A 27300-nucleotide genomic window follows, 5' to 3' on the forward strand; every position below is an offset into this window, starting at 1 on the left:
TACTGTCACGGGAGACTGAAGGTCAATGTCACAGCTGTCACAGGCTGTCACTTAATCTCCTGTAGACAACTTTTATTACCCAGTGAACTTCATCTGCATAAGGAGGCACCGTTGTCTACACTGTTTCCACCGTGAGCCTCCCCTCCCCGCCCCTGCCTCCCAGAGCCTGCTGCCCGCTGCCCACCCCCAGAGCCCAGACCTGTGATTCTGCAGCACAGGAAGCGCCCAGCCGGGGCCCTGGCACCAGATGGGTTTTGTGAGATCCTGTGTGCGCACACGTAATAAATTTGAATATCTTCTCTCCTGTGAATCTGTCCACTGTCAGTTTATTTCATAGTATCATAGGGGTGCCAAGCAGTCCCCAAAGATGGTTAGTTGTTTTTTTTGGTCTGATGATGAAGCTGAGTGGTTCAGTCACTGATGTTTTCACTGTTGCCATTGTTACTACTCTTGATGGTCCAATTAGTCCCTTTTTGGCCTTAGCTGGATCACTGAGGACATCTACCGTGGAATCGTGTGGCATGGGATCTTCTGGGATTGCCTTTTCCACCAGATGGTGGTGTGGACTAAAGGGAGGCCGTCATCCCCAAATGTACCTCTTTTTTTTCAAGAAGCTTTCTCCAATCTATTTCTTTGGGAAAGGAAAACAAAAAGTCTTTCCATCCTATATGGTAGAGATGAATATTTATATATGATTTCTTTTGTGGTTGGACATCCCGGAGCTGAGTCCAGCCAGGCCTCTTGACATACAGTTCCTTTTGAACTGAAGGCTACTGGGCAGCAGCCAACACCAGGAGGCGGGTTTTCCACCCTCTCCGCCCTTTTCTGCCTAGAGGCAGGAGGCAAATTCACCTTTACTGCAGATGCCTAGACCCTTCTCTGCGCAGAGATGGCAGGACTGCTGCCTTAGCAATCTCTGCGTTTGGAAGTCTAAACCTGCTTGTTCTGCCGGTTCCTCTAGGAATTCCTCACCTCTCCACCCCCGCCCCCCAGCATGCTGAGGCTGAGTCTGCAGCTCCCGGAGCTTCTACCTTGGGCTGCGCCCCAGCCCCCAGCTGTTCTTTGCTGAAGATGCCCAGTTCCGAAGGCTGCCTTGCGTTACTTTATAGGAAGAGAACCCAGGAGTGAGGGTGCCTTGGCATGTGGTAAGTGCGTATTCTACTTTTTAATGATCAGCCAGAGTTTTTCCCAGAGTGGCAGCGCCATATGCAATCCCGACAGTAGCCTAAGGGACTCTGGTTGTTCTGAGTTTTCTCTAGCACTTGGTATTTGCCCGTTTTCAGTTTGAGCTATTCTGACAGGTGATTAGTGCTGTTTTGTCATAGCGTCATGGCTAATGACATTGAACTTCTTTGCATGTACTTATTTGCAGTCCCACATTTTCTTTGTTAAACTAGTGAAGGCTTTATTCCATTTTGTGATTAGATTGAGTTTGGAGAGTTCTTTATAGTCTTTGTCAGATATACCATTTGCAAACATTTTCTCCTAATTTGTGACTTTTTATCATTTTTTTTAGTACTAGGATTGGACTCAGGGGTGCTTAACCTCTGATCCACATCCCCAGCCCTTCAAATTTTTTTTTTTTTTTTTTTTTTTTACATTTTGAGACAGGGCCTCTCTAAGCTGCTGAGGCTGGCTTTAAACTCATGATCCTCCTGCTCCAGCCTCCTGAGCCGCTGGGATGGCAGGCGTGAGCCACCGCACCTGGCAACTTTTAATCTTTTCTATGAGATGTTTTACAGAGCAAAAATTTGAATTTTAAGTTCAATTTATCCATGTGTTCTTGTTCTGTGAATTGTATCTTTGATGTTATATCTAAACACTCCAGGTCTCAAAGGTTTTCTCTTACATTTTTTTTTCTATAAATTTTATAGTTCTACATTTTGAGATTAGATCTTTAATTTTGAGTTAATGTTTTGCATAAGGCCTGAGATTTAGATTGAGTTCCTTTTAATTTTTTGGCCAAGCGCCAAGTTGTTCTGATACTGTGGGTAGAAATGACCAATCTTCCTCTACTGAATTATTTTTGTGCCTTTGTCAACCTCAGTTTGTGTAGAAGAGTGGACCTAGACTCTCTGTTCTGCTGTGCTGACAGGTGCCAATGTCACACCGTCTTGATGAGCATAGTCATATAATACGTCTTAAAATCAAATACTGTGTTTCTTCCAGCTTATTCTTATTTTTCAAAATTGCTTTGGATATTTTAATTCCTTGGCCTTTTCCTGTAAATTTTAGACCCAATTTGCCTCTACATACAAAGGATCCAGCTGTTATTTTGATAGTAACTGCTTTACTTCTGTCTACCAACGTGGGGAGGGTTGTATATATATACACACACAATATCTGTAAGAATATCTATTTATATTCATCTCTTTTCATACAAAAGTATCGGACTATTTATATTATTCTGTGCAGTTTTTTCCACTTAAAAAGACATCCTGGAGATCATCTCAAGCAGATCTGGAGATCATGTGAACCCCTCTTTTTAAAAGTTATTTATTTTAATTAGGTGTATATGTGCACTCCTCTTTACAGCTGCTAAGTTGTCCTTGTTGGACCATGTAGCTTTTGTAGTCCTCTAGTTCCTACCAAAGTGTTTTTTTTCTGTGGGGGGGTGGGTAGCCAGGATTGAACTCAGGGGCACTGAGTCCACTGAGTCACATCCCCAGCCCTATTTTGTATTTTATTTAGAGACAGAGTCTCACCGAGTTGCTTAGCATATCGCTTTTGCTGAGGCTGGCTTTGAACTTGTGATCCTCCTGCCTCAGCCTTCTGAGCCATTGGGATCACAGGTGTGCCCCACCACACCTGGCCAAAAGGACATTTTGGTGTGTGTGTGTGTGTGTGTGTGTGTGTGTGTGTGGTGCTGGGGATTGAACTCAGGGGTGCTTTGAGTCACATCCCCAGCCCTTTTTGTTGTTTATTTTTAGACAGGGTTTTGCTAAGTTGCTCAGGCTGGTCTCAAACATTCGATCCTTCTACCTCAACCTCCTGAATAGCTGGGATCTGGGATTACAGGTGTGTGCCAACACACCTGGCTATTGATGTTTCCAATTTTGTTTGATCATCAATAATGGTGCCATCAATGAACTCAGTGGTTCTTAATGGCATGGGGTAGGTGATAGACCCAGCCTGATTTTCTCTTAAAATTGGGAGCCATCTCACCACAAAGCCATGAAAAGCTAATTTCGGCTTTACTATAAATTACTGCAAATTCTGAACCTGCTTGGAATGCCTGCCCGTGCCTTGAACTCACCCATGCCTGGCTCTCTGGCCAGATAGCAGCCCTCTCTGAAACTTTAGTGACATCTCACAAATCTTGGCCTTCCCTGGCCAGATAACAACCCCCTCTGAGGCTCTAATGGTCTTCATAAATTCTGACGTCGGGGCCAGCAAAAATGAAAACCTTTTTGTTATGCTCATCAGAGTTTTGTTATCTGTAACCCCCCCCTTGTGTAACTTTCTGGGCTATAAAGCTGGGCTGCAGGAAAGCTGGGGTGCTGTCTGGTTCCCGTGGTTTTGAGTGGGAGAGGCAGCCCGGCCAATCGAAATAATAAGCTTGCTTTAATTTGATTTTAATTGGAGTCAGTGGTCTTTTCTTGTGTCCTGGTCTAACATAGGAAGGTCACCTCCTCTGGGTCCTCCACCAGCAGAGGGTGGCTGTATCAGCAGAGGGGTGGTGGGTGCATGTTGCTAAGTGGTTGCAGGTGACATTCCTCAGGAGTGTGCGTGTGTGTGTGTGTGTGTGTGTGTGTGTGTGTCTAGGTTGGAGCCACTGCCATCTCTTCACACCTCTCTGCTTGGCCTCTGCACTGGAGGGTGAGGTCCAGGGGTCGGGGCCATGTTCAATTTATACCCTGGGCTGATATGTTGCTGGGAAACGCTGTCACAGAAGACTGGTTACTATAATATTAAAGGGCTCTCATTCCACTTACCCACCTTCCCAGTGCTCAGCCCCCTCCTCTGACACAGCTTCTCCTCTGCATGCTCCAGCAATGGAAGGGTTAATCCTGGGCTACCAGGGACCCACCAGCGCCCTGCCCCAGCTCCTCAGCCTTTTTCCGTTGTGATTTTTCAGTGTCTGTGCATCCGTTATGGAATATCTTGATTCCCACCTCCTGTTTGTACCCTTACGATCTGGTACAGCACCTAGTACAACAAGAATGGAGGGAAGCTTCTAGCACCCTGTCCAGCACCTTGTAGGTGCGGCATGGACCTGCTCCCCTTCCCTCTCCTGCACCCTCCGGGGCCATGCTCTGCACTGGGGCTGCAGGTCCGGGACTGCTTGTGGCCAGGTCCTGAGCAGAGGTGATGGGGAGCTTGATGCCTTGAGCTGAAGGCGTAGGATGCCAACCTCTAGATGTGCTCACCTGTGGGTGACAATGGACGCCCCCCACACAAGGACTCCAACCCCCTGCTCTCCCAGGAACCATCTCAGATGGCTCCCAGTCATGCTGCTTCCCAGACAGCGGGGCTTGTCTTCTCCTGCCTGGGGAACAGAAATGGAGACTTTTATGGAAAAGGGAAACCAGATGAGCCGGTGTCGGGTGGAAAGAGGGCTGGCTGTGGGTCAGCAGACAGGGAACCCTGCATTGTGTCCACCCCTCAGTGACTGGCTCAGAGGAGGGATTCCTTCAGCCTCAGTGTCCTCATCTATAAGATGGGTTCACATCCACCTGTACTACCACTGGAGATTCAATACCTGCGCTCAGTGAAGTACAGGTGCCGTGCCCATGGGAGCGGCCCACTGCCCTTACTCCCCAGAATGTGGCTCTGGCGTGAGAGTGGTCTTGGGAACCACATCCTGGCGCAGTGTGGGGAGAGCATAATATGGTAGTCTCAGGGCCCTCTGGTGACTGGTGACACAAATGTGTCTCCAGAGGAGACTGTGGGGAGCCTGTGGCTGGCACTGCAGTAGCCTAGGGGTTCACTCATCTTGTTGCCTCCCCTCCTCGCTGCAGGTGGAGAAGAGGTGCCCGAGCACAGCTCGTTCCAGAGGACAGCAGGGGCATGGCCACATGAGCAAGGGCGAGGTTCCCTGGAAGATGCTTCCAGTGGAAAGAACCCGGGAGGTCTGTCAGGAGCACCAGACCTGTGGCCCCCACATCCCGACAGTGTGGCCTATTGTCACACAGGAAAGAAGGCAGAGGGACACCAGAGAGAGGAGGGAGCAGTCATGCAGCCAGTTCTCAATCAATGGGCTGGAACGTCCTGTGGGGACCGCTGGCCACAGAGACCTTTGTGCAACCGAGGGAAGGACCTTCATGCGCAGTCTTGGATTCCACGGGCACCTCCACCATGGCCCATCCCAAGCAGCTCTGTCTGTGGGGGAGGGGTGCCATGCATTCTGCAGCCCCAGCGGGCAGCCTGGGTGCCCCTTGTCTCCCGCTCACACACCCAGGGGTGCTGGGGCACTCGCAGATGGCTGGCGGTGCACACGCCCTGTATCACGTTCCCTCCCCCTTGGGGGTGAGACTGTCACGGTCAGAGTCGGGGGAGGAAGGTTGGGAGTTGGACCCTCACCAGACTGCAGACCAGTCTAGAGCCAGCCTCTCAATAGGGTGCACAACTGGGCAACGGGCTTAAAAAGCACCTCGCAGTTCACCGTGGCTGAAAGAGATCTAGAGCCAAGGGGGAAATATGTATGAAGTAAAAATATTAGTAACAAATAAAAATCAGGTTTAGGAATGAAGAGGGGAGAAGATGGTGGTTGATACTGGCCTAGCAATGAAGCTAGGGTCAAGGTCATGGGAGGTTCAGGAAGTAAGGAGTCTTTCTTCTGTAGTGCCTCCTCCTGAGACTTGGAATAGACACCTGCCACGTCTATCTCCGACCATAATCAGGTACATCTTGGTACATGGGTTCAGGGGGAACGTTGTCAGGGCAGCTAGGTTTGGCAGGACTGGTGGTAGGGTTGGCAGGGCTGGTGGTAGGGTTGGCAGGGCTGGTGGTAGGGTTGGCAGGGCTGGTGGCTGCGTTGACAGGGATGTCAGGAGTGTGGATGTGGCTGGCGGTCATGTTGGCTGTGTTGAAGCTGAATATGCTTGAACCTATTGTCATGTTCTGAAAGGCAAAGGACACAAGACCATCATCTTCTTCTGTAGTAAACCGTAAAATGGTCACTAATTCTTCCCCTTCCTGTTTCCATGCCTTGGTGGACCTTCTCTCACAGATGCTGGGCTTAGTCACAGGGCTTTCCTGGGACAGGGATGAGCATATTTTGCATGTTGTATAAGTGCTAGTAATTTGTGGAGAGAGGGAAGACTTATCGACTGCAAAACTGATTACAAAGCCAGGTGAATGGCTTTGGCCCGGGAAGATTAGCAAGTGTGACACAAGTGAGGACAAGAGAGCTTGCTGAGGGAGCTGCCATGTTTTACGACTCTGTGGAACGGTCACTCTGTGAAGGAGCTCAGGCTGGCCTACCAGAGGATGAGATAGCCCGTGGATCAGAGAGGAACTGTTCCATCAAGGGCTCCGTACACAGGTCTTCCCACCTGGTAGCTGGCTACAGATGCAAGAGCGCGTCCATCTAAGACCAGCAGACGGACTCACTGATGATTGCCCAGACTGATTGTATTCAGAATCAAGAGCTCAATAAATGGTTGCTTTTTTTTAAATCACTAAATTTTGGGGTCATTTGTTATGCAGCAAAGCTTATCCGATACGTTCTTTGTCAGGCCTCATTTGTCTGTCTTTGGTCATGTCTTGCTACTCCCCCCCGCCCCCCGCCCCCCGCAGGAGCACGCTCTGATTCCTGGGACACTGACCTCAAAGCGTCTCCAGCAGACAGCCTGGCACCCAAAATGCGAGACCACACATGTGAGGAAGAACTCCAAGAGGACAAAGGGCAGGAGACTACCCACGTAGGCCTTCATGTTAATCTAGAGGCAGACAGGAATGGAAGCACTTTAGTCCTTCGGGTTGACTATCTAGGTGACACTCAGGGCTCACCTTAGACAAGTGCCACATGCCTCATCTGGAAGGCCTGAGACCCTCTGCAGTGGTCTCTTGAGCAGATCCTCTGGGCACCCCTTTGTGTGCCCTTCCTGTCCACTTAGTGGACCTTACCTGATGCCCAACCGTCAGGACCTGCATTCTTTAAACTAATTGTTGGATTTTTGTCCCTTTGACATTATAAAGGACATTTACATATACAAATGGACCATCAGATGGAGACTCACAGAGGGCAGGGTCTGGAGGGTCCCAGGCTCCGTCCCTGTGGGGCTGGGGTGCACCACTCTCCTGCACATGGATGTGTTCTTGTTTGCTCGTCCCCCCCACGGACACCCCTGAACACCTCTCTTACAACACCTGCCTTTCTCTGCCTTGCGGCTTCCTCTGGCCTCCAGAGCCCACGCTGCTATTGGCACAGCAGGTCTGCAGCTCAGGAAAGAGGCCCCTGGAGGGCAGCCCTCTATTAATGACCATCAGGGTTCGGTGTATGAAGACCCCAGCTGCCTTGCCCCTTGGGTTCCTGTTTGCTTCTCTCCCAAATTAACGATAGGTCTCAAAGTCGCATGAGAAGAACCCAGGCTGAGATGTGCCTCAACAAGCTCACAGACCAGGTGATTGGTGACAGGGGCTGTTGGGACAGACACCTATGAGCGTGTGATCATCGGCTCTGCTTGGCTCCTGGCTTCTGTGGCCTGATCCTTATGATGCTATATGGATGCTGTCCTTGGAGGGTGGCCATGGGGACTCAGAGCTTGAGGAGCTTCTGCTAAGAGGGAGGCCAGGACAGATCAAGAGACCCCATAGAACTCGGTGTAATTAGGATCATGTGCATCCCCAGTGGGGTGGAGGGGTCATGGAGATCATCCTGTGGTCCCCTCTACACTCTTCCCCTCTGAGGCAGAGAGGACTGGCCCCTTGCCTAAGGAAATTCCAAAGCCTCTGGGTGCCAGTACACTAGTGGTCATTCATGACAGAGGTCACGATGCCCAATGACTGCTTTTAGGACCAGTAGATGTTGGCCTCTTGATTCCCCAGGACTATAGCCCACCCTTGATGAGGACATTCTGTCCCTCCCAGGGGACTCCAGAGGCCAACACCTGGCCTGGTTTGTGGCTTGCTGCATCCTCTAGATGCCACATTACATCAGCAGAGTCACTTCATCCTAGAGCCTGCAGGAGCCCTTTCCGTAGGGAGCACCTCACCTGCACACAGGTCTGGATAGAGACCCTGGGCCCTGCCAGCCCTCCCTGCCTGCTCGGTTAGTCCTGAGGGAGGACAGGGTCACGGCTCATTGAGGAACAGTTATTCTTGCCCTTGCTCTTCAGGCCTGCTGAGTACTGTGTCAATGCTACTGAGGTCCTTCCTGGGTCCCAGTGGCCCTATTTCCACCCCCGCCACCTGTCTTCCAGCCTCATCACATGCCTGAGGGCTTCCCTTGGCCAGGAGACTGCTTTGCCCACGTGCAGGGCAGACAGGAAGCACCTGGGAATTGGTGGCCTCAGCAGCAGTTTTCAACCAAGGACTGAGTGGAGTTGGGAGCTCCCTACCTGCTCCCTCGTCCAGTGCAGGCCAGAACTGAGACACCCACTCCTCACTCTGCCAGACTCCCACCAGGAGGGAGCTCCTGTGGTCACCTGCCTGACCACGCCCTTCATCCTGGCTCCCCCTTCCTTTGCTCCCTCCCCTGCTGGGGCCTCCTGGGTTCACCTCTGACAGAAATGCCCTGCACCTGAGTCTTGCTCCTGCATCTGCTTCTGCAGCCCCCAAATAAGACAGGAAGCTAGCTTCAGCACCTCTTCTCCCAGTGACAGGCTGCCCTCAGTAGGTTCCCGGGGCAGGTCATCTTGTGCATTCCATTGTGGATGTGAGTGGGAGGTGCCCTGGCTGCAAACCTGAGCACTTGCTCCCTCTAAACAGGATGTGGGGGGGGGCGGTAAAAGAAGGGCCCCGCTGTCTCCTCCTCTCTGTCCTCTCTGTGAAGTGAGGTTCATGATGGTGGCCTCCACAGCCACGGAGTTTGGTGAGGGTCATACTTGGTGGACACAGTGCTCATCTTACTAGGTTGGAATTCTGTTGGAATTCCCTCCTGCTCTGGAATTAACCCTGTGATCCCTCTTGTCCTTTGGCAGGATTGCTCACCTCCCTTGGAACGGACATATCTAGAATGAAAATGGAGATGCCCGTCAGGGAGAAGACCGCACTGACCACGTTCATGGCGATGCTGCCGTTCACCTGGAGGACACAGAGGGAGACAACATGAGCAGGGCCCAAAGCCCAGCATCTGGCAACATAGGGAGGTGGGAGAAAAGAGAAAAGTCTGTGCAGGAAAGAGGTAAGAAGCCAGGGGATTCCAAGCAGAGTGAGGTGGGAATTGTTCGGGAATCACTGTGCAGGTCCCCCTAGGACCGGGGCCCCCTTTGCTTGGCCAACACCTCACTAAGTAGAGGGACAGGAAATGAGGTTCGAAGGCTGGGTTGGAAAGACACAAGGACAGGGCCCAGGTGCTCTGCAGGGAGCTGAGCGGGGATCCCAGGCTTGCCTTGGGAGGAGGGTGTGGGAGGGACGTGGCTCCTGAGGTGGAGGGCTACAGCCAGGGCTGGAGGGTGACAGGGGAAGGTTTTCAGGGCCAGAAAGTCTAATGGTCAATGTTAAGGGATCTGCTTCTCTGTGATGAGATGCTGACGTCCTGCAATTCTTCACACCGACTCCTACTCAGGCTGCCTCCCTGAGGGGTATGGGGAAGGAGACAGGGGCTGTGGGCCACATTTGGGCTGAGCCTGGGACAGCTGTGGGACAGAGCCTGAAGCAGAGATGTCACTCAGATGTCCACAGCAGAGCAAGGGGGTTAGGGGATGCCCAGGAATTGGCAGACACCATTAGAGGGCTCTCGACTCCCCAGAGATTGGGGGACAGGGTTCAACCAGTCTTGTTGGGACATGAAGAAGCAGTGTGAGCTGAGCTGATGTTGGGGTATCTGGGGGGATCTGTCCTTTGGGAGGGATGAAGTAAGGAAAGCAGATGGGGGCAGTGGACATTTGTCCTGGGGAAGGAGATTGGTGTCTGGGGACACTGCAGTGAGATCACCCAGCCCCTCAGCCTACTGCCTTCTTCACATGGCGGGAGACAGATCCGATGCCTGCAGAGGGGAGAAGGGGTTGAGGGGAAGGAGGGCTTGGGCAGGGGTGAAGGGGGCCACCATGGAGCTCTGCACTCATTCCCAAGCTTCTTAGAGGCCACAACAAGCTCAACACATGAGCGAATGTTTTTCTGGATGTTGAATGACACCCTAAAGGCTCCAGGGAATGCTATGCCCTGTGCCCTGTGGCTGTGCCCTGTGCCATTGTTCAAAGCAGACTTCCCAGGTCCAGCCAAAGAGGAAGACAAGAAGTGCCAGGGAGGCAGCTGCCAGGGAGGCGGCTGCCAGGCACCATCCCCGCGGGCACTGCTCTCAAACTCTCACGAGTTTCCCAAAGAGCCAAGTGGTTTTTAGCAACTGAATTCTTGTGATAACTGGAAGCACAGGTTTGGAATCAGCGCTCTGGGTCCAAGTCCCAGCTGTGCCCTGTGTTCAGTGTGTGACTTCACATAAGACCTGTGACCTCTCTGGGCCTCAGTTTCCTCATCTACAATACAGGGACAACAGAACTTCCTAGAGTCGTGCAGATGTAATGGGATGAGCTGGGTGAAGGTTCTGAACCCAGCCCTGGGCCACTCTGCCACTGTGGGACCTCTTTTCCATGATTGGGAGGGGAAAACATTAACACTCAGGGTCACCAAAGAAGGCATCAAACTCACCACACATGGGCTGGGGTCCTTCTCAGCCAATACAGACAGGGATCCAGAGGCAATGTACTATGCAGACAAAAAAGAATGATACGTTTTGCAGAACGTTAAAAATGACAGCCATCCATTCAGAGGTGGATCTTCCCTCAGTCTGCAAGTTCTACACATTTTGTTCCAGAAAAATATGCAAACTGTTTCCTTCTTTCCAACATTTTCCCCATCCCAGTGGACGTGCCCAGCGCACTGAGTGCTGTGATGCTCTGACCCCTGTGAGCCGAGTCTAAAGCCTCCCTTCCTCTGAATCTTGTTTCAGGGTGCTCTGTCTCATTATCATCACCTTCTACAGGTTCTCCTTGAGGACGTTGCCTGGGCATGTCACTGCTCACTTATTGCTCACTCTGCCTAACATGGACTGGATCTTGGACAACCAAAGTCAGGTTGGTGTGGTGGGCAGAGCCTTGGTGCTGGGAGTCAGGAGACCTGGGATCCTGCTCTACTTCTGTGACTGGTCACCTCACTGTGCTCCAGGACCCTGCATGAGAGTCCCAACTAGCACTCCATGATGCAAGGCAGGTGATGGGCATGGAACACTGGAGGCTGGACTCTAAGCTCAGTCTAATTAGAAGAGGCTGAACTAGGCGCCTGGACTCAGCTCCTTCTTCCAGAACTTTCTGTCCATGAGGGTGTGATGGTAGCATCCAACCTCTCCAAATTCAGTCTCCTCATCTAGTTAATGGACATGGATAACGATCCCTGCCCTCTCTGCCTCCAAGTGGGACATGCTGTTCAAGTGGGAGAATTAGAATGGTGTTCTCAGTGGGGAGGACAGCGAGATTTTCAGGGCATTCTGGACTCTCTTAAAGTTTCTCCTCCAAGAACTCACTTCCTGTGTCACTGTCGGAGGCTAGAAGGCAGCAGGAATAGAGCATAAAGTTGGGCCTGGCTTGGGAGCCTGCAGCAGGGCTTCTGGCAGAGGACAGCAGCATGGGGCGGCCATGATCATCCCGTCATGTGCTGATTGCAGCCCTCAGCCTTCTGGGACTTTCCTCACAGGGGGACTTCATTGTGTTCCAGTGGTTTCTCCAAGAGACACTTATTCCTGTCACTGCTGTACAGACTTGTGCTTGCAGCTTGGGTCAAGGTTATCAGTGTGCAGTCGTTGCTGACACCTTTGGTCTTGTCAGTCCACAGAAAGTGAGAGCCAGGAAGTTTGAGAGGAAGACTTCATGCCTGCTCATCTGACATCAGTGCTGTTTCAGGACTTCCTGAAATTTCCAATGGAAATTCCTTCCTATTCTGCACACACAACTGGTTCTGCATGTTGACACATATGTATGTATTTCTGGAACAAAGTCTATCTTTAATATTCTTTTAGGCTACAACAATACAGACCAGATGTTCTGGACAGGCACTTGGCCAGCAAGGTACCTCCACCACTGAGCCAAGCCAATTCGTGCCTTGGCTCTTGAAACCAGTGAACTTTGTGTCCAAGCCACCTATGTGGATTTCTCTCGTTTTGCTCATAAAACTCACCTTTGCCTCAACCTCCTCGACTCTGCCCACAGTTTGCTTTGGGCTGAGTGTCCCCACTGCAATGCTCCTCTGTACCCAGATATTGTCACTATTCTTTGGCAAACTTCTCTCTGGCAGTGCCATCACTACAGGTAACAGGTGAGTGCAGAGTCTGGCTGACCCAGCGTTATGTCCTGGGGGCACTGTTGAGCATTCTATTTGTCCGTAGGGAAATATATATGCTATCTACCTGATCTGAGTGTTTCTTTATCAATTTGTGTTTTGTATATAAGTCTTTCTAGGCCACTATATTTGAATTTTTAGTCACTCCAGTGTCAGTAGTAGCATTCAATCGGTGGCAATCAAATAGGTTTGTCAAACAAATTTAAAAATGCCAAGTCTTAAAATAACCCAGTGGATTAAAGAAACTATTTGACATATCTGATGATCTGTGACAGTGCTGAAAACCATGCCACCAAAGTCCCCTGCAGTTCAGGAAGGACATCCTGGAATAGAATAGTGGCACAGATAAGAGATCTCTGTGAATTTCTGTTGAAGCCTCTTCCATTCCCTTATGTGCAAAAAAGACTTTAAAAAATAGTGCTGGGGATCAAACCCAGGACCTTTTACATGCGAGGCCAGCCCTTTACTACAGAACAACAGACCAGTTCTCTATTCTATTGATGAGATGATTGAGATGCTATATGAGAAATGGTTATAACTGGCCACTGCTCTAAAAATGTGTTTTGTCTGATGATTGTACATTGGAAAGGAGCTTTGAACTGGATGATCTGAAATCCTAAAAGTGATAAGCGAGTCCCAGACAGTTGCATCTAAAACAGCCGAAGTGGGTACTAGCCAGTATGATAAGACAAGAAAATGAAAACCATGGACAGATTGAGCATGAAGCACTAACAGGGTGATTATTAGTACATATCATAGTCTACACAGAAATACCAAAAGATTCTAGAAGCAAATCATTAGGATTAATAAGAAAGTTTAGTAATTTCATTAGATGTGAGATTTATATGCAAAAGTCAATTGCATGTTTATATACTAGCAAGAGATGTTTGAGATGAAGAAAAAATTACAGAACAATGTAATAAAGATATGAAAGTTTTTAATGTAAAAATTAACAAATGTTGAAAGGTATTAAATTCTGATGCATATTCATAGATCAGAAGAATAAATGCCAGCAAGACATGAATTCCTTCCATGTTGATCTGTGGCTTCAGAATAAGTTCAATTGACCTGATTTGATCATCATAAAGTCTATATGTACCAAATTATCACACAGTATCTCATAATTTTGTGCCATTAAAATAACACAATAAAAATATCTATCAAAGTATATTGCAGCTTAAAAAAGCCACTTGGAAGAATCAGAAGAAAATTTTTAGTAGAATGTTTCTTGGAACTTGAAATATAGATGGATGATCAAAAGCTAACATTAGTTTTGGCTCCCCTGGCTAAAAAGGAAAACAAATTCCAGGAAATTTTAGATATAAAGATTTAGCCTAAAGACATAGTAATCAATACAGTGTAATATAGAATTACAAAGACAGATCAAGCAACGTGGAACAGGAGAGAGGTCTCAGAAGCAGACCCACGCATATTCATATGTGACATATGATATTTGGCTTTTTAGGTCAGCAGACAAAGGAGAGCCTAGGACAATTACTAATTCACAGAGACAAAAAAAAATCAAAATTGGACATTAACATAACATAACCAGAATCAATCCCTAATAAATTAAGGATTTAAGGGTAAAAGTAAACTTTAAACAAATTCAGAGGAAAACATAGAAGAACCTCTTTATCTTTTCCTAGGACAGGAAAAGATTACCTCGGCAAGACACTAAAAGCACAGAACACAAAAATTTTGACAAATTAGGACATATTCAGATTAAGATATTGTGTCCATCAGGAGATACCATAAAAAAAGGATTAGCCAAAAATCAAAGGATCAGTCAAAAAACTGGAATATTATTATTATCAATAAAGAAGAAGCATGAATTTACAAAGAATCCCAATGAATCAAGGAGAAAAAGACAAACAACCCAAAAGAAAATAAGAAAAAAGAAAAAGAAAATTGGCATGTCGGAAGAGAAGGGAAAACTGAATGTTCAATAATGAAAAGATGCTCAAAGCGTTGATAATTAGATGGAAATTCAAATTTCCCACCAGACTGGCAGAAATTTTAATGTTTGCCCTGGTTTTAATTGCCCTGGTTTCCACAAATCTCATTGGCTCTGGGGCAATATCTCAAGGCACACCTGGGACCACTTACAGTGTGGTAACACAGGAAGTCCTGTCCACGTGCAACACACAACCAATTACAGTGGCACGGTTTGCACTGCCCAGAACTGAGATCAACCTAGACATTTGTTGACAAGAAAATGGACAAGTAAATTGTAGTGTATTCATGCAGCAGATCACGACCCATCAGTGCAACATGAACTATGGCTGCTTGTGGCACAGACGAATCTCCAAAACAGAATATGCAGTGGGACAGAGCGAGCAGTGTGAAGATGCAGCATGCGTCATTCACATGGCTTTATACCCGTGCAAAGGCACGCCGTGTGGGTGCATGTGGCTGGACCACAAAGAATGGGAATGAGAAACACAAAATGGAGCATAGGGGCCACTTCTATAAGCAGGGAGCGGATACTCTTGGGGTTTTAAAACTTGGTGATGCTTCGGGTTTTGAGTTAGGTCATGGAAACCTAACTCTTCATTTTTTAAAAATTTTAATTTTTATTCCCTTTAGACACACAAACCTAAAACTCATTCCAGCCACCTTTGAGTGTGCAGTTCACCAGCACTGTGCACCAGCAACACCACCATCCACACCCACATCCCTTTCCTTGTCCCACACTTAACTATCCCCATTCAATACCACCTCCCCATTGGATAGCCTCTGGAAACAACCGGGCTACCCCTCTCTCTATGCATTTGACTCATCTAGGTCCCTCACACAAGTAGAATCACTCAACATGGGTGTCCATTTCTCTGTTAATTAACTTCTTCAGTTCCATATTCTTAGTGGCCTGTCAGCAGAAAGGCTTCCCATCTGCCTGCTGAGGTGCCAGTGGTTTTGGAAAAGACTCTGGTTTGCAGTATTTGCTGATTTTTTTGATGCAGAACAGTGGATCATTTGTTGACAAATAGCTCGACAACCAGCTTACCTAATTCCTGACAATTTCACAGCTGCTGTGACTGGCAGGCAGGCGCTCTCGTGAGCACATGACTGGATATGCTCTGATTTACCTATGAGATGTTTCCTAGAAAGATCCCTGAGGAAGTGCAGTGGAGAAGGCATAAAGCAATAAAGGTTTGTGTCCCAAATGTGCCCTGGAGGCAGGGGCTGCTGCTGGGCAGGTGTGAATTGGATGCTGACCTTTTGCTACACCTGTATGTAGAGGTGGAGGGCTGGCTCTTGGCTCTGAGCATCCTATGACTGTGAGTGGAAATTCCTGCTCTTTCTTTATGTTCTCCTTGTCCCCCTTGGGTGACCCAGGAAGGAGGCTTTGTACTCACGGATAATCCTCCCCAGAACAGATACCCTGACATTCCAGTCACAGAACGATCGGAATACAGCAGAGGGTTGATCCCAGAGAAAACGTGCATCAGGCCAATGATGATCTGGATGGCCTAGGAGGAGACCAGAGGATGGTGAGAGGCAGAGCTGGGGGCCACGGGCTGCCACGCTGCTCTTCCAGCCACGCTGATGCTCCAGAATGACTCGAGGGACCACCTCTCTGTGCCCAGGTTTCTTTCCTCCTAAGGTGGGCTCTCAGAAGCTGGCCTGCAGGGCTCGTGCGAGACTGCAGCGCACATGGAGCTCGTTGGCCAGTTCCTGCAGGGAGGTGTGTGGAAGCCCCACACGGACACTTGCCCACACCCGAGTTCTCTTCAGCCGTTCCCATGACTAGCCAGTTTCCCTTGGCAATGCATGCCCTGGGAGACCTCCTGTCCCTCTTGTCCTTCCTTCTCCTCTAACCTTCTCCTACGGGTCACCTAAACCCTTTTCTGATGACCCATCAGAATGGATCCCCTCCTATTTGGGCTCCCACGGCATGGCTATTCCTGAGAGGTGGGAGGTGGCTCTGGGTGTCTCTGGGCCTCGGTTTCCTCAGGGGTCAAATGACCAGGGTTGAGCAGATGCGTCCCACTCTCCTGGCCCATGTGTCTATGAGTTGGTGACAGATGTGCATTTCACACGATCGTCCCTTCACAAGACAATGTGCTTGATTTTTTTGTCTGTGTTCTCATTAGGTCTGTATTTCAGAGGGCTGGCATAATTTTCCCACTAAAATGAAATTCAGTCCATGAAAGACAGCCCACATTTTTAGCTTTCACTGTGGCTGACCAGGATCCCCAGGCATTTGCTGACTCAATTCTGTTTTGAGAAATTTTCAAAAAATTCTTCCAAAATACCTTAAAGTCACTGGAAGCCAAAATTAACAAGGATTTATCCGGTATTAGTTAATGATGAGAGTAATCATGTTACAAAATCCCAATCACTGTGCAATATCATAGGCTAGCTTTACCTTTCGAAGGGTCCACACACATGTCTAATCTCACTTGATGCTCACAACCAGCATTTGTTTTCTTGACACTGTTTTATGGAACTTAGACTAAGATTGATTTTGATAAGTTTTGTCATTGGTAAAACCCACATTTTTATTCCTGAAGGATCAGTGAGGAAGGATAGATTGGGGTGTGTGCTAAGTCTGTTTTCTGTTGCTCCCACGGAATACCTGAGTCTAGGTAATATGCAGAGAAAAGAGGATTATTTAGCTCACAGTACAGAGGCTAAAAGCTTAAACTGCATGATGCAGGACCTGGTGAGACAATCCTGGCTTTGTCACCTTGAGGCAGAGAAACCAGAGAGGATGGGGAAGGGCCACTCTTGCCATTTTGATCAGAACCTGCTCTTGACATCTAATCAGAAGCCCCACGGGGACTGTGCAGTTCTCTTCTGAACCCAGTGACCCAAGCACTTTCCCTGTGCCACACTTCTTACAGTTCCTCATCAGCTCTCAACATCGCCATGTTGATGGGAACACAGTGTCCAGCACATGGGCACCTGGGGGGCCTGCGCTAACCATACCCACCCACAGGGGGTTTCGTGAGTCAGTCTCTTCCCGACCTGTGCTTGCTCTCTGGCTTCCTGGCCTTCCAACCTCACACAGAAGCTCTCTGGGCGCCCAGGATGAGCAGGGCATGCATCCTCTGGCCACGCCAGAAGCTGATATAATTGCAGTAGCTGCCTCGGAGTGAAGACCCTCCCTGGTCTTTGAGGGTGGTGACCTGGTCAGCTCTGAGTCCCTGTCACATAGAATGGGTGAGTGTGTACAGACTGAGGATCTGTTATAAGCCGGTCCCCTTGCTAGGAACTGGCTGGGCCTCCAGTCTGCCACAGGACTGATCTGGCTTCTGCCCCAAGAGGGGGATGACCGGAGCTTTTCCAGGGGCCAGATGAGGCTGGCGGAGGCAGGTCAGGGTCAGGATCCCCTTGGTTGAGGAGGAGATCACAGAGCCTCAGGACCTGAAGGGATTTAAGAGAGGATCTCACTAGATCTGCTCCCTTTAGCGATGAGAAAATTGAGGCCCAGAGAGGGAAGGATGTGCCTGAGTCCACCCAGCCTCCAGCCAGCCCTGATACCTGGATCACATGACTTCCTGGTCGATGGTCTTTTGAGTGAAACTGATGTGGACCTTTGGCCCTGACAACTAGGAAGGGGATGGTTAACCAACTTTACAGCCTCCCCAAAGACAGGGAACTGGTGGAGAGGGGGAGGGAGACGGGGAGGGGGACTGCTGTCTGTGGGACCTCCCGGGTGCAGCCTCCAGAAACTGTCACCTGCTTTGTTCTTTGCTCTCCAGATCTTTGCTTTCCTCATCTAACTGCACCAGAAGTGGCCTTATGAAGTGACCCAAGTAGAAGAAAAGACATCATACTTACCCCTAATGTTCTGACCTCATCATTGATGAATTTCTTGGGATCAAATGCAGGAAATGATGCAAATGACATGTTCCATGCCATGTTCGACGGGGACTGGCCTGAGGTGGGGGTCAGCCCGGGGATGGCGATGGCAGGATTCTCAGGGTCTCCAGGCAGGGTCTGGACACGGGCTGTTCCCAGTGGGTACTGGGTCACTCCAGGCGAAGTCTGCAAACCGGGCCCTCCTGCTGGAGGCTGGAGCACGGTGAGCTGGCCCTGTGCACCGGTCACCCCCGCTGCATTCTGGTACACTAGGAATGGCTGCGCTAAGTTTGTTCTTCCTGTATCACACTGGACCACTGTCATGGAGGGTGGGTAAGTGGTTAACCCCGAAGGTTGCTTGTGGCTTTCTGAAGTCACCGGATACCGGGGCTGGATGACATGGACACTTGCTGGGGCATGAGCACCGGGCACATTGCTGGTTCCACTCTCCAGTGTGGACATGGTGTGCAGCTGCCACAGAACACACAAGAAGGTGCATTTTCCTCCTCTGACAAAATGCATGACCCATCTGTCCTCATTCTTATGTTCAGCTTCATCCTCATTAAAATGGAAACCACCTACCACGCTGCTCTACCCAATAAGCTACTTTCCTTCCTGGGAGTCCATGTTCTAGGGACATTCTATTTTCTTTATGTGGGGGTGGATTTGGAGACTAGGTCTCCTGGCTGCTTAGCTCCTGTCCACCCTGGGTACCTTTTGGCTGGCGGTTTTGTTCAGGCCTCTGCAGTTGGTATTTCAGTCTGCTTACCTTGAGTTTGCAGAATGGGCACAGGCCTTCCTGCCCCTTACCCTGGCCACTGTGGGTGGGTCTGGGGATGCACAGCTGACCTTGAATGGCTGATAGTTCCTTTCTTCTGGGGATTTGGGATTGCACTTGAGGACTATTGTGAGATGGGAAGCCATACAGAGCTGGAGGGTCAAGAGCATGCCATGCACAGCGGGGAAGAGATAGCCCTTCAGAGTAAGGAGAATGAGGGGAGGGGAGACTTTGATTGTGCCCTTTTAATTTCTGGTTCAAGTTTCTCATTAGCCCCACCTACTTTCGCTCTTGGAGTCTATGAGCAGCTAGCTAGCTCCTGGGTTTAATTTAGCTAGTTTATGGATGGTTCCTTAACACTCATTGGCTTTAGAAAGAAAAGGCAGACTGTCTTTCCCAGGCTCCATGTACCCTTGCCACCCAGGGGGACAGTGGACCAGGTGGCCTGGGAATGCCCATCTTGTCCCCTCTTCCTGAGGGTTGTCCACCTGGTGTTGGGATCAGGACCACAGAGACGCTTTGTTGAATTCTGTTGGTCTGTGTTTAACTGATGAATTTCTTGGGATCAAATGCAGGAAATGATGCCAATGACATGTTCTGTGCCATTTTCTGGGGTCCTAGAGGGTCTGAGAATGGTCAAACCCTGAATCACACGCAGTTTCAATTGATTTCTAAGTAGAAGAGGCAGTTGAGAAAAGCGTGAATGTAGTCCTGGGTTGACCTCAGATAAAGGGAATCTGGAGAAGCTCTAAACTCTTGTGCTGCTCAGCTCAGCTCAGCAAGCTTGCAAAGGGCACAGGCCGGCGTGTGACCTCCTGAGAACCTTGAAGCAGCACTAGGTGGGATGAGATCCCATGCAGAGCAGGGGAAGGTAGCTTGTGTGATTCACCTGGGGTTGTTGGTTGTTTGGGTTGCTGGGCTTGTGTCACCCAAATTGTACGCTCCTTGCTGGCAGAAAACCACCTCGCTGGTACCAAATGCTGCAGACCTGATCCAGCCATAAGTGCTCAGGAGGCTCCTGCCCTTTCTACACCAGCCATAAAGATAAAGTGAACCCATCCTAGAGCCCAGAGTCCCAGCTGCTGACAGAGTGAGAAACACTGTGAATTGCCCACAGCCAACTTGGGTTTGGGGCAGACTGAAGGATTGATAGTGTTTAATGTTTAATCATCTGGAAAATAAAGGCAAGACAGCATCGGGACTAGGAGATCAGATAGCCCTGGGGTCATTTCTCAGTTTCTCCATTTAATAGTTTCATGACCTTGAGCCCCTGGCATAGCTCTCACTCTCCTATCTATGAAGCAGAGATGATAAGAAGCTCTGGTCTCTTATCATGGGTGCTTGCAGCACAGAGCCTGGCCCAGGGGAAACACCCACTTTACACTTGTTCTCTGTTGAAATATAGAGACCGTCCACAACAGAAGGCCCCCGGTTTTTAACATTTTTCCTAATTAACCCCAAAGTATTTTGTTTGCAATACTTACAGTAGGGGATCTCAAAATGTGGTCTCCAGGCCAGCAGGTTCAGGATCACCAGGGCACTTGCTAGAAATGTGAATTCTCTGTCCACTCCACAGACCTACTGGATCAGAGAATCGAGGAGTGGGGATTTGCTGCAGAAGATTGAGACCCATGACTGTTCAGAAACACCCCCCATTTCTCCTTGTGACTTCCCTTTCCTTGGATCCCAAATGTCGAAAACGCGGGCTCTGCAGGAATTCAGGAAATTCCTAGCTCTCCCTCTTCTACCTTCTAGCTGGTGTCCAAGGCCCCTGCAGCTCTGCTATTGCTCAAGAAAACACCTGTCTGCCACCTGGCAGCTGAGCCATTCCCCAGGACTTCTTGCTCAGGTGGCTCTTACCCACATCTCTGCAAAGCAGGGAGAGGAGGCAGTGAGCCGGAAGGGCCCGCCTGTGCATGGTCAGCTCTAGTAGTGGACTCGGGCCTCAGACTCCTCCTTCCTGGCTGCTACGCTCACTTCAAGGTGCTGTCACTGTTCTAAGGGATCTCAGATCCACCAGGAGACTCCACAGTGCAGACGGAGGCTGTGGCAGGCAGCAGGTGCAACCTCTTAGACCCGAGCCCTCCTGGCTTTGGGAAGGAAGGGCAGGTTTCCTAGGGGAGTGGGTCATAAGAACAACCACAGCCACCACCAGTGCTTATGCCTCTCAGGCCTGCAGGGGGAAGGCGGTTCCTCCAGTGACCCATTATTACCATGATCATTTTGCAGCTGAGGTACTGGAGGCTGAGAGAGGTTAGGTAACTGGAGCACAGACACACAGCTAGGAAATGCTGACACTGAGGTTTGAATTATGAGAATTAAAGCTTTTGTTTTCATGACGAATACTGTGCTGCATGCCTGGCTCTGCTTCATGACCTGAGACAATAGATTAGTTCTCTCTTCCTTTTCAGAGCAGGCTTCATTCTTCTATGTGTGACAAACAAGACAGCTGAAGACCTGACAATGGGCACAGAAGACTGAGCCCTGTAAGGGGCCCCCGAGACCCATTCAGTTCTGCTTCCTGCCAGGAAACCTCAGGAGCTGCTTCGCCCCTCCCCTGACTCAGGCAAAGGCAAGGCCCTACTGAGGTGGATGGTGCAAGGCGTCCATCCTCTGGAGGAACGCAGTGTTTCTGGGAATGGGCTGGTTTGTTTCTGTATTCCTTTAATAAGTATAGTTGTGACTTCTCATAGGATCATTAAGTATGAAGGAAAAAACATGACTTTCCCTATTAATGCAACTACTTCTTTCTTTTTTTTTTAAAGAGAGAGTGAGAGAGAGAGATTTTTTTTTTAATATTTATTTTTTAGTTTTTTGGCAGGCACAACATCTTTGTTGGTATGTGGTGCTGAGGATTGAATCCGGGCGTCACGCATGCCAGGCGAGGGTGCTACCGCTTGAGCCACATCCCCAGCCCAAATGCAACTACTTCTAAAGAATAGATCTGTTTGCTCTAAATGCAATGATTCAGCTGTGGAGCATAAATTGTTAATATTTAATGAAAAACTCCCTGTATTCCTGTCAGGGAAGTTTTTGAGAAATTAAATTAAAGTCTAGAGAAGAATAATTAATGTTAAGAAGACAGATTAGTGCTTAGTACTGGTCAACTTGTTCTTGTTCCTGTGCACAATGGTTTGTGCTCTTACTCTTGTTTGATAAAAATTAATAACAAGCGAACCACTTGCTGTAACCATGGCACCGGTTCCAGTCAGTAAGTCAAGAAAGAACAGTCAAGGTATAGGCCAAGAGTCTGGGACATTTCTAACTATTATTAAAAGTTAACTAAGCAGAAACAGCTCAAAGCAAAACGGGAACTGAAAGGAAAAGTGCTTGCTTATGCCTAAGCCAAGAGACATTCTTCTGATCTAATTGTAGCTACGTAATATTTTGTTTCTTTGAATAATGATTCCTATTTTGTAACCACAAAGTACTGAGAGCCTGCCAAAATGAAAAGTATATATGATCAACTTCACAAGATTGGGATCAGCACCTTCACTTTGGTGTCTGTGTTGTTTCTCCACCCCCCTTTCGCCCACTCCTCACCATCCTGAGACCCCTTGTTGGAGCTGGTCTCTGACAAGGAGCAAAGCAGGAGGTCTGTCCGAAGGCTTCCCTGCATCGCCAGCTCCAGGCCCTGAATAATCCTGATCACAAGGCACCCAGGGCTGGACTCAGAGGGGTCTCCCAGCAGATGCAGGGTTTCCAGCATTCTGGGGGGACACTGCAATGTCCTTGCAGAGATGGGAACTAGCCTCAGGGACCTGTTCTGACTCTCGGTTACCTCCCAGGTGGCCTGGCCCCCCTTTTCCAAGGCCAGGTTGTTGAGAGGCCCCATCAGGCTGGATTTGCTCACCTACAGGAGCATCCTGACTCCCTGCAGCTCCCAAGAGGCACTTCCCAGGTCCTGTCTAGGGCCCAGGTCTCTCCTGAAGTGGCCCGGTCTCTGTGGAGGCTCTCAGAGGAACTCCCGGGAACCTTACCTTGTGGTCCTGGTGAGTCTTCGGGGTTCCTTCTTCAGTCTGCTGGTTCTTACAGCTGGTCCAGAAATTCCAGATGAAGGAACATATATTAGGTTTCTCTTTCAAGGACCAAAGTCCTCCTTGCAGTTTCAGGTACAGTCAACGCGTCCATTGTCTAGCACCCAGGGAGGGTTTATTTACCCCTGAGAGAATTTATGGCCTTGACTGCTTAGGATGCCATGGGAGCTCCTTCCAAAGTCTGTCTGTGAGAAATGGAGAGATTAAGAAGTGGAGAAGTGGGCCATGAAATTTACATGAGCCCACAGATTACACTGATGAAGCAATCAGCAAGTATTTATTGAGTTTCTGCTGTGCGCAGGTTGGTGTGCTGCGCACTAGGATATAAGGCACTTGTGTTATCTTTTCATTGCTGTGACAAAATGCCTGAGAAAATCAATGTAAAAGAGGAAAGATTTATTTTGGCTCACAGCTTCAGAGGTTTCAGTACAAGATCATTTTGCCTCAATAGATTTGGGCTTTTACTGAGGTAGAACATCATGGCGGGAGAACATGGAAGAGCAGAGCTGCTCACCTCATGGTGGCCAGGAAGCAAAGAGTGGGGCAGAAAGGGTCACAGGGGAACAGGTAACCCCAGGTTCCACGTTCCATCACTTTTGAGTTGTCCATTCAGTTACGAACCCATTAATGGCTGCTGAGGGCCATTGCCAAGTAGGATTGACGCATCGAAATTTCCTTGCCAGTGTACCCTATGTTGCTTAGAGGACATTCGCTGGGACATTGCATGTATGCTTTAGTAAGGTGACCTTGCTCAAGGACCAGGGCGGATCCGGGTTTAGAGCTGATCAGGTTTTAGGGAGTATCCCGTCCTTGGGTTTAAGGCGTTCCCGGTTTAAGACAATATGGGTTTTAGGGAAGTTGGAGGTTGAAGATTATTGCTGCTGGGAATAGGGTGTTCCTGCCCCCTTGTTCCCGTTGAGTTCTCCTGAGATTCAAATGGGATTTGGAAAAAAGCCTCTGGAGTAGGTGAATGGGGCGGGCAGATTTTGGATTTCCCCTGAACGTGTGTGGAGGCCGGTGTGAGTTCGGGAATAAAGAATTGCTGTTTGAATCTACAAAGCTGTGAGTGGCTCATGATCTTGTGCCCAGGCAAGACATTGGCAAATGGCCTAATCCATTAGCGAGATCAGAGGACTCATGATCCAGGCCCTCCTCAAAATTCCCAACTCTGAACATGGCTGCATGGCTGACCCAGCTTTCCACACACGAGCCTTTGGGGGACATTATAGTACAAGCACAGCTGGGGAGAGTCAGCCAGATTATCAGTGACGAAGTGGTTGGGAGACGTGTGACAGCAGCCCTGAGGTTTGTTGAGTGGCTGAGCATCGAATGGGACACCCAGCTGAGGCCGGACTGTGAGAGGAGAATATTCCAATTTTTTAAAATTTTTAGTTCTTGCTTGTCACCCCTACTTGCCACGAAAACACCCCTCCCCTAACCATGGTCCTGCGTGTCCAGCTCCCACCTTAAGGTGTCTCACCAGGGAGCTTCTGGTCATCAAGAGCAACACCAGGGTCAACATCAAGGGCAAGAGACCAGCAGGTGGGTCAAGGCCATTCATCCCTCTGTGAGTGAGTAGCTTGCAACATCATGATTCTGCACACAAAGAAGAGCCTCGTCATCGTCCTCATGGCCACTACTGTGTGCTTTCTTTGTGTCCTGTGCCCAGCACTGCAGCCATGTCAGGATACAGTGGCAAAACAGCATGGGCTCTAGAGAAGAGGGACATGGATTCCAATCCAGTTTGGCACCAAGTACTGTCAGTGTGATTTAGGGCAATTGCTAAACCTCCTGAGCCCAGGTTCTTCAGATTCCTTGTTGCTAGAGAATAAATAAACCTTCTCTGCACTGTTTGAATGCAAAGTGACATCATTCCGATGGAACTGCATTGAATAGAAATAACAGGACAGGAATCTAATAAAAAAATGTCACATGCTAGAAACTTTCTGTCCAGGTAACTGTATTGAAAGGTGAGGGGCCTCTAAGAGGAGGGCTAGCGGGAAGTGACTAGTCATGGATTCCTTTGTGAAGGGATTAGTGCTGGCCTCTTGGGGTGGGTTAGCTCTCACAGGAGTGGATGAGCTGCTGAGAGGTGGGAAGTTATTAAGATGTCTTCACAAGGCCCCTCCTGGTAAAGGTTCCACCTCCTCCCAACAGTGCCACCTTGGGGACTAAGCCTTTAACACATGGGCCTTTGGGGACACTTATCCAACCCAGAGTGGTGCTCACATGAGATAAAACAATCATTTGAGAAGATGCAATGGATCAGTGCTTCTCCAACCTGAGTGTGCTCCAGAATCGGCTGGGAGGCTTGTGCAAAGACAGATTGCCTGACCCAGCCTGGAGGTTCTACTTCAGTGGGTCTGGGTGGAGCCAGACAATTTCCAGGTCTAACAGACTTCTGAGAAATGTGATATGGCAATTCAAGGTCAAGTGTAGATGATTTCCAGGCCTCAAATGGACATGAGACTGAATTTTCTCTAAACTCTTAGCCTCCTTGAGATTCTGTGCTCCTATAAGTTCATGAGGGAGAGATCACTAGACTGTTGGCTTTTCTCCTGAAGACTCTTATACCTTTCCCCATCTCAGAACATGACTGTCACCCAGTTTCCCTGAGCCAGAAACTTGTGAGCTCTCTTTAGTTTATCCCTCTGGCTCCAAACCCACTATGCATTTTCATCCACCCAAATCCCTGGAGATCTTGTCCGAAAACCATGTCCCAACCTGCCCCCTAGTTTGCACTGCATTAGCCAGTGCAGGCATTCAGTCTGTCCGGCTCCTCCATCCCTGGCCACTCCCTGCACCACAACTGTGTGCTTACAGGTTCTGTCTTCATGGCATGTGCCAGGAAGCCTCTGGTCATAGCAGGCAGGGCAGATGGAGGTTTGGTGCATCTCAACCAGCTCATCCCCACCATGAGGAAGTGACAGTGACTCACAATCATGATTCTGGTGCACAAAGAAGGGGCTTCATCATCATCATCATCATCATCATCATTGATCTCTGGGGTTACAGAACCTTTTCTGCAAGGGCCCAGTAGTAAATATTTCAGCTTGACAGGCTCTGTGGTCCCTGCCTTGATATTCATTCTGCTGTTGTAGCTCAAGAGCAGTAAGGGACAGCATGTGAACAAATGGAGAGGGTGTGTTTCAATAAAGCTTTATTTACAGGAACAGGAGGTGTTCTGGATTTGCCCCCTAAATCTTCCTGTGGCAGTCCTGGACTATCACAGGTCCTCCTGCTCCCTGGAATGTTCCAGGTGTGGGCAAAGCAACCAGGAAATAGCCCTGGCTCTTCCCAAAGGGAAGGATGGAGAGGCCTGGGGCTCGGGTCTGCAGGGTGGGATGACTTGGCAGCACCTTCAGACACTGATGAGCCCATTTGACTCTCCTGGGAGCCCACGGGAGGGGCTCAGGTCCAGGGCCTGAGAAGCAGACCAGGGGAGCAGCGTGCTGAGGCACGAGGGGGAAAGGTCTGCTCATGGGAGACAATGAAGAGGAGCCTGGGGAAGGCGGGCAGAGCCAGGAGACGATGCTTTAAGGAGACAGAGGTTTGGGGGTCACATGCAGTTGAGGGCCAGTGAGATAAGGTTGGAAACTTGCCCTCTGGAGTCCTGGTGCAGGTCCTGCCTGTGGTCCCCGCTGGCTGATGACCCTGGGGACATCTCTGCCCCCTTACGTCTGTGCGTTCTCTGCCCAGGTGTGGAGTGGGCCACAGATTCTCAAAGACACTGAGTGTGCTGTTCTGCAGTTCTGGAGGGGAGGGGAGGGGCCAGAATCCTGCAGATGGATGGCTTGTGGGAAGGTGCAGAGAGACAGAGTCTCCTCATACACAGGACGGCGCCTGTCACTCTGCGTTGATGAGGGGCCCCTGGAGGGTGCAGGAATAGAACACTGGTAGTAGGTGTAGGACACACAAGAAGCATGTTCCCAAGCCCCACAGTGGTTTCAGGGTGTCATTGGGTCATGCCTGGTGGCCCCTGTCCGGAGAAGCCCCAGGTGCTTTCTCCAAGAACCACGCTCCAGAGGTGAGCCCTGTTGGCAGAACCTCAGTGAAGTCTAGGTCCACACTGTCAGGAAGGAGGCTTTGGGAACACAGTCAGGGGTCAGGGCCGAGGGCTAGGGATCTGTAGAAGGAGATGGTGTGGAATCTGATGGAGCCCTTCAGGCAGCAATGAGGAAGGAGAGGTGCAGGGACGTGGTTGCCCAGCCCTCAGAGAATGGCCTGAGACGTGGCCCCTCT

General features: G+C 49.4%; 1 protein-coding gene and 1 long non-coding RNA gene across 8 annotated transcripts; one reads left to right on the forward strand and one right to left on the reverse strand.

The window, feature by feature from the left end:
* The first annotated feature begins 828 nt into the window (after positions 1–828).
* LOC144377014 (uncharacterized) lies at positions 829–18827 on the forward strand. 4 transcript variants are annotated; one of them, XR_013437492.1, is made up of 5 exons: positions 829–1145; positions 9087–9289; positions 11087–11177; positions 11925–17601; positions 18144–18827. It is a non-coding gene; the product is annotated as an uncharacterized LOC144377014 (long non-coding RNA). The 4 variants fall into 4 exon arrangements; XR_013437493.1 differs by having other exon boundaries at positions 11054–17601; XR_013437490.1 differs by having other exon boundaries at positions 11087–17601.
* Ms4a18 (membrane spanning 4-domains A18) lies at positions 5640–23139 on the reverse strand. Of its 4 annotated transcripts, none has more exons than XM_078045948.1 (8): positions 23002–23139; positions 20506–20889; positions 18223–18714; positions 15792–15905; positions 10753–10809; positions 9097–9189; positions 6771–6884; positions 5640–6063 (listed from the first exon to the last, which is right to left on the reverse strand). In XM_078045948.1, exons 3-8 carry the CDS (start codon positions 18703–18705, stop codon positions 5824–5826), a joined length of 1101 nt encoding a protein of 366 aa, XP_077902074.1. In that variant the 5' UTR covers positions 18706–18714; positions 20506–20889; positions 23002–23139; the 3' UTR covers positions 5640–5823. The 4 variants fall into 4 exon arrangements, with proteins under 4 accessions (XP_077902074.1, XP_005331696.2, XP_077902075.1 ...); XM_005331639.4 differs by having other exon boundaries at positions 20506–20602; positions 23002–23138; XM_078045949.1 differs by lacking the exon at positions 23002–23139 and having other exon boundaries at positions 20506–20602; positions 20882–21036.
* Positions 23140–27300: the final 4161 nt, after the last annotated feature.

The sequence above is a fragment of the Ictidomys tridecemlineatus genome, chromosome 4 (genome assembly GCF_052094955.1).
Source record: "Ictidomys tridecemlineatus isolate mIctTri1 chromosome 4, mIctTri1.hap1, whole genome shotgun sequence".
NCBI lineage: Eukaryota > Metazoa > Chordata > Mammalia > Rodentia > Sciuridae > Ictidomys > Ictidomys tridecemlineatus.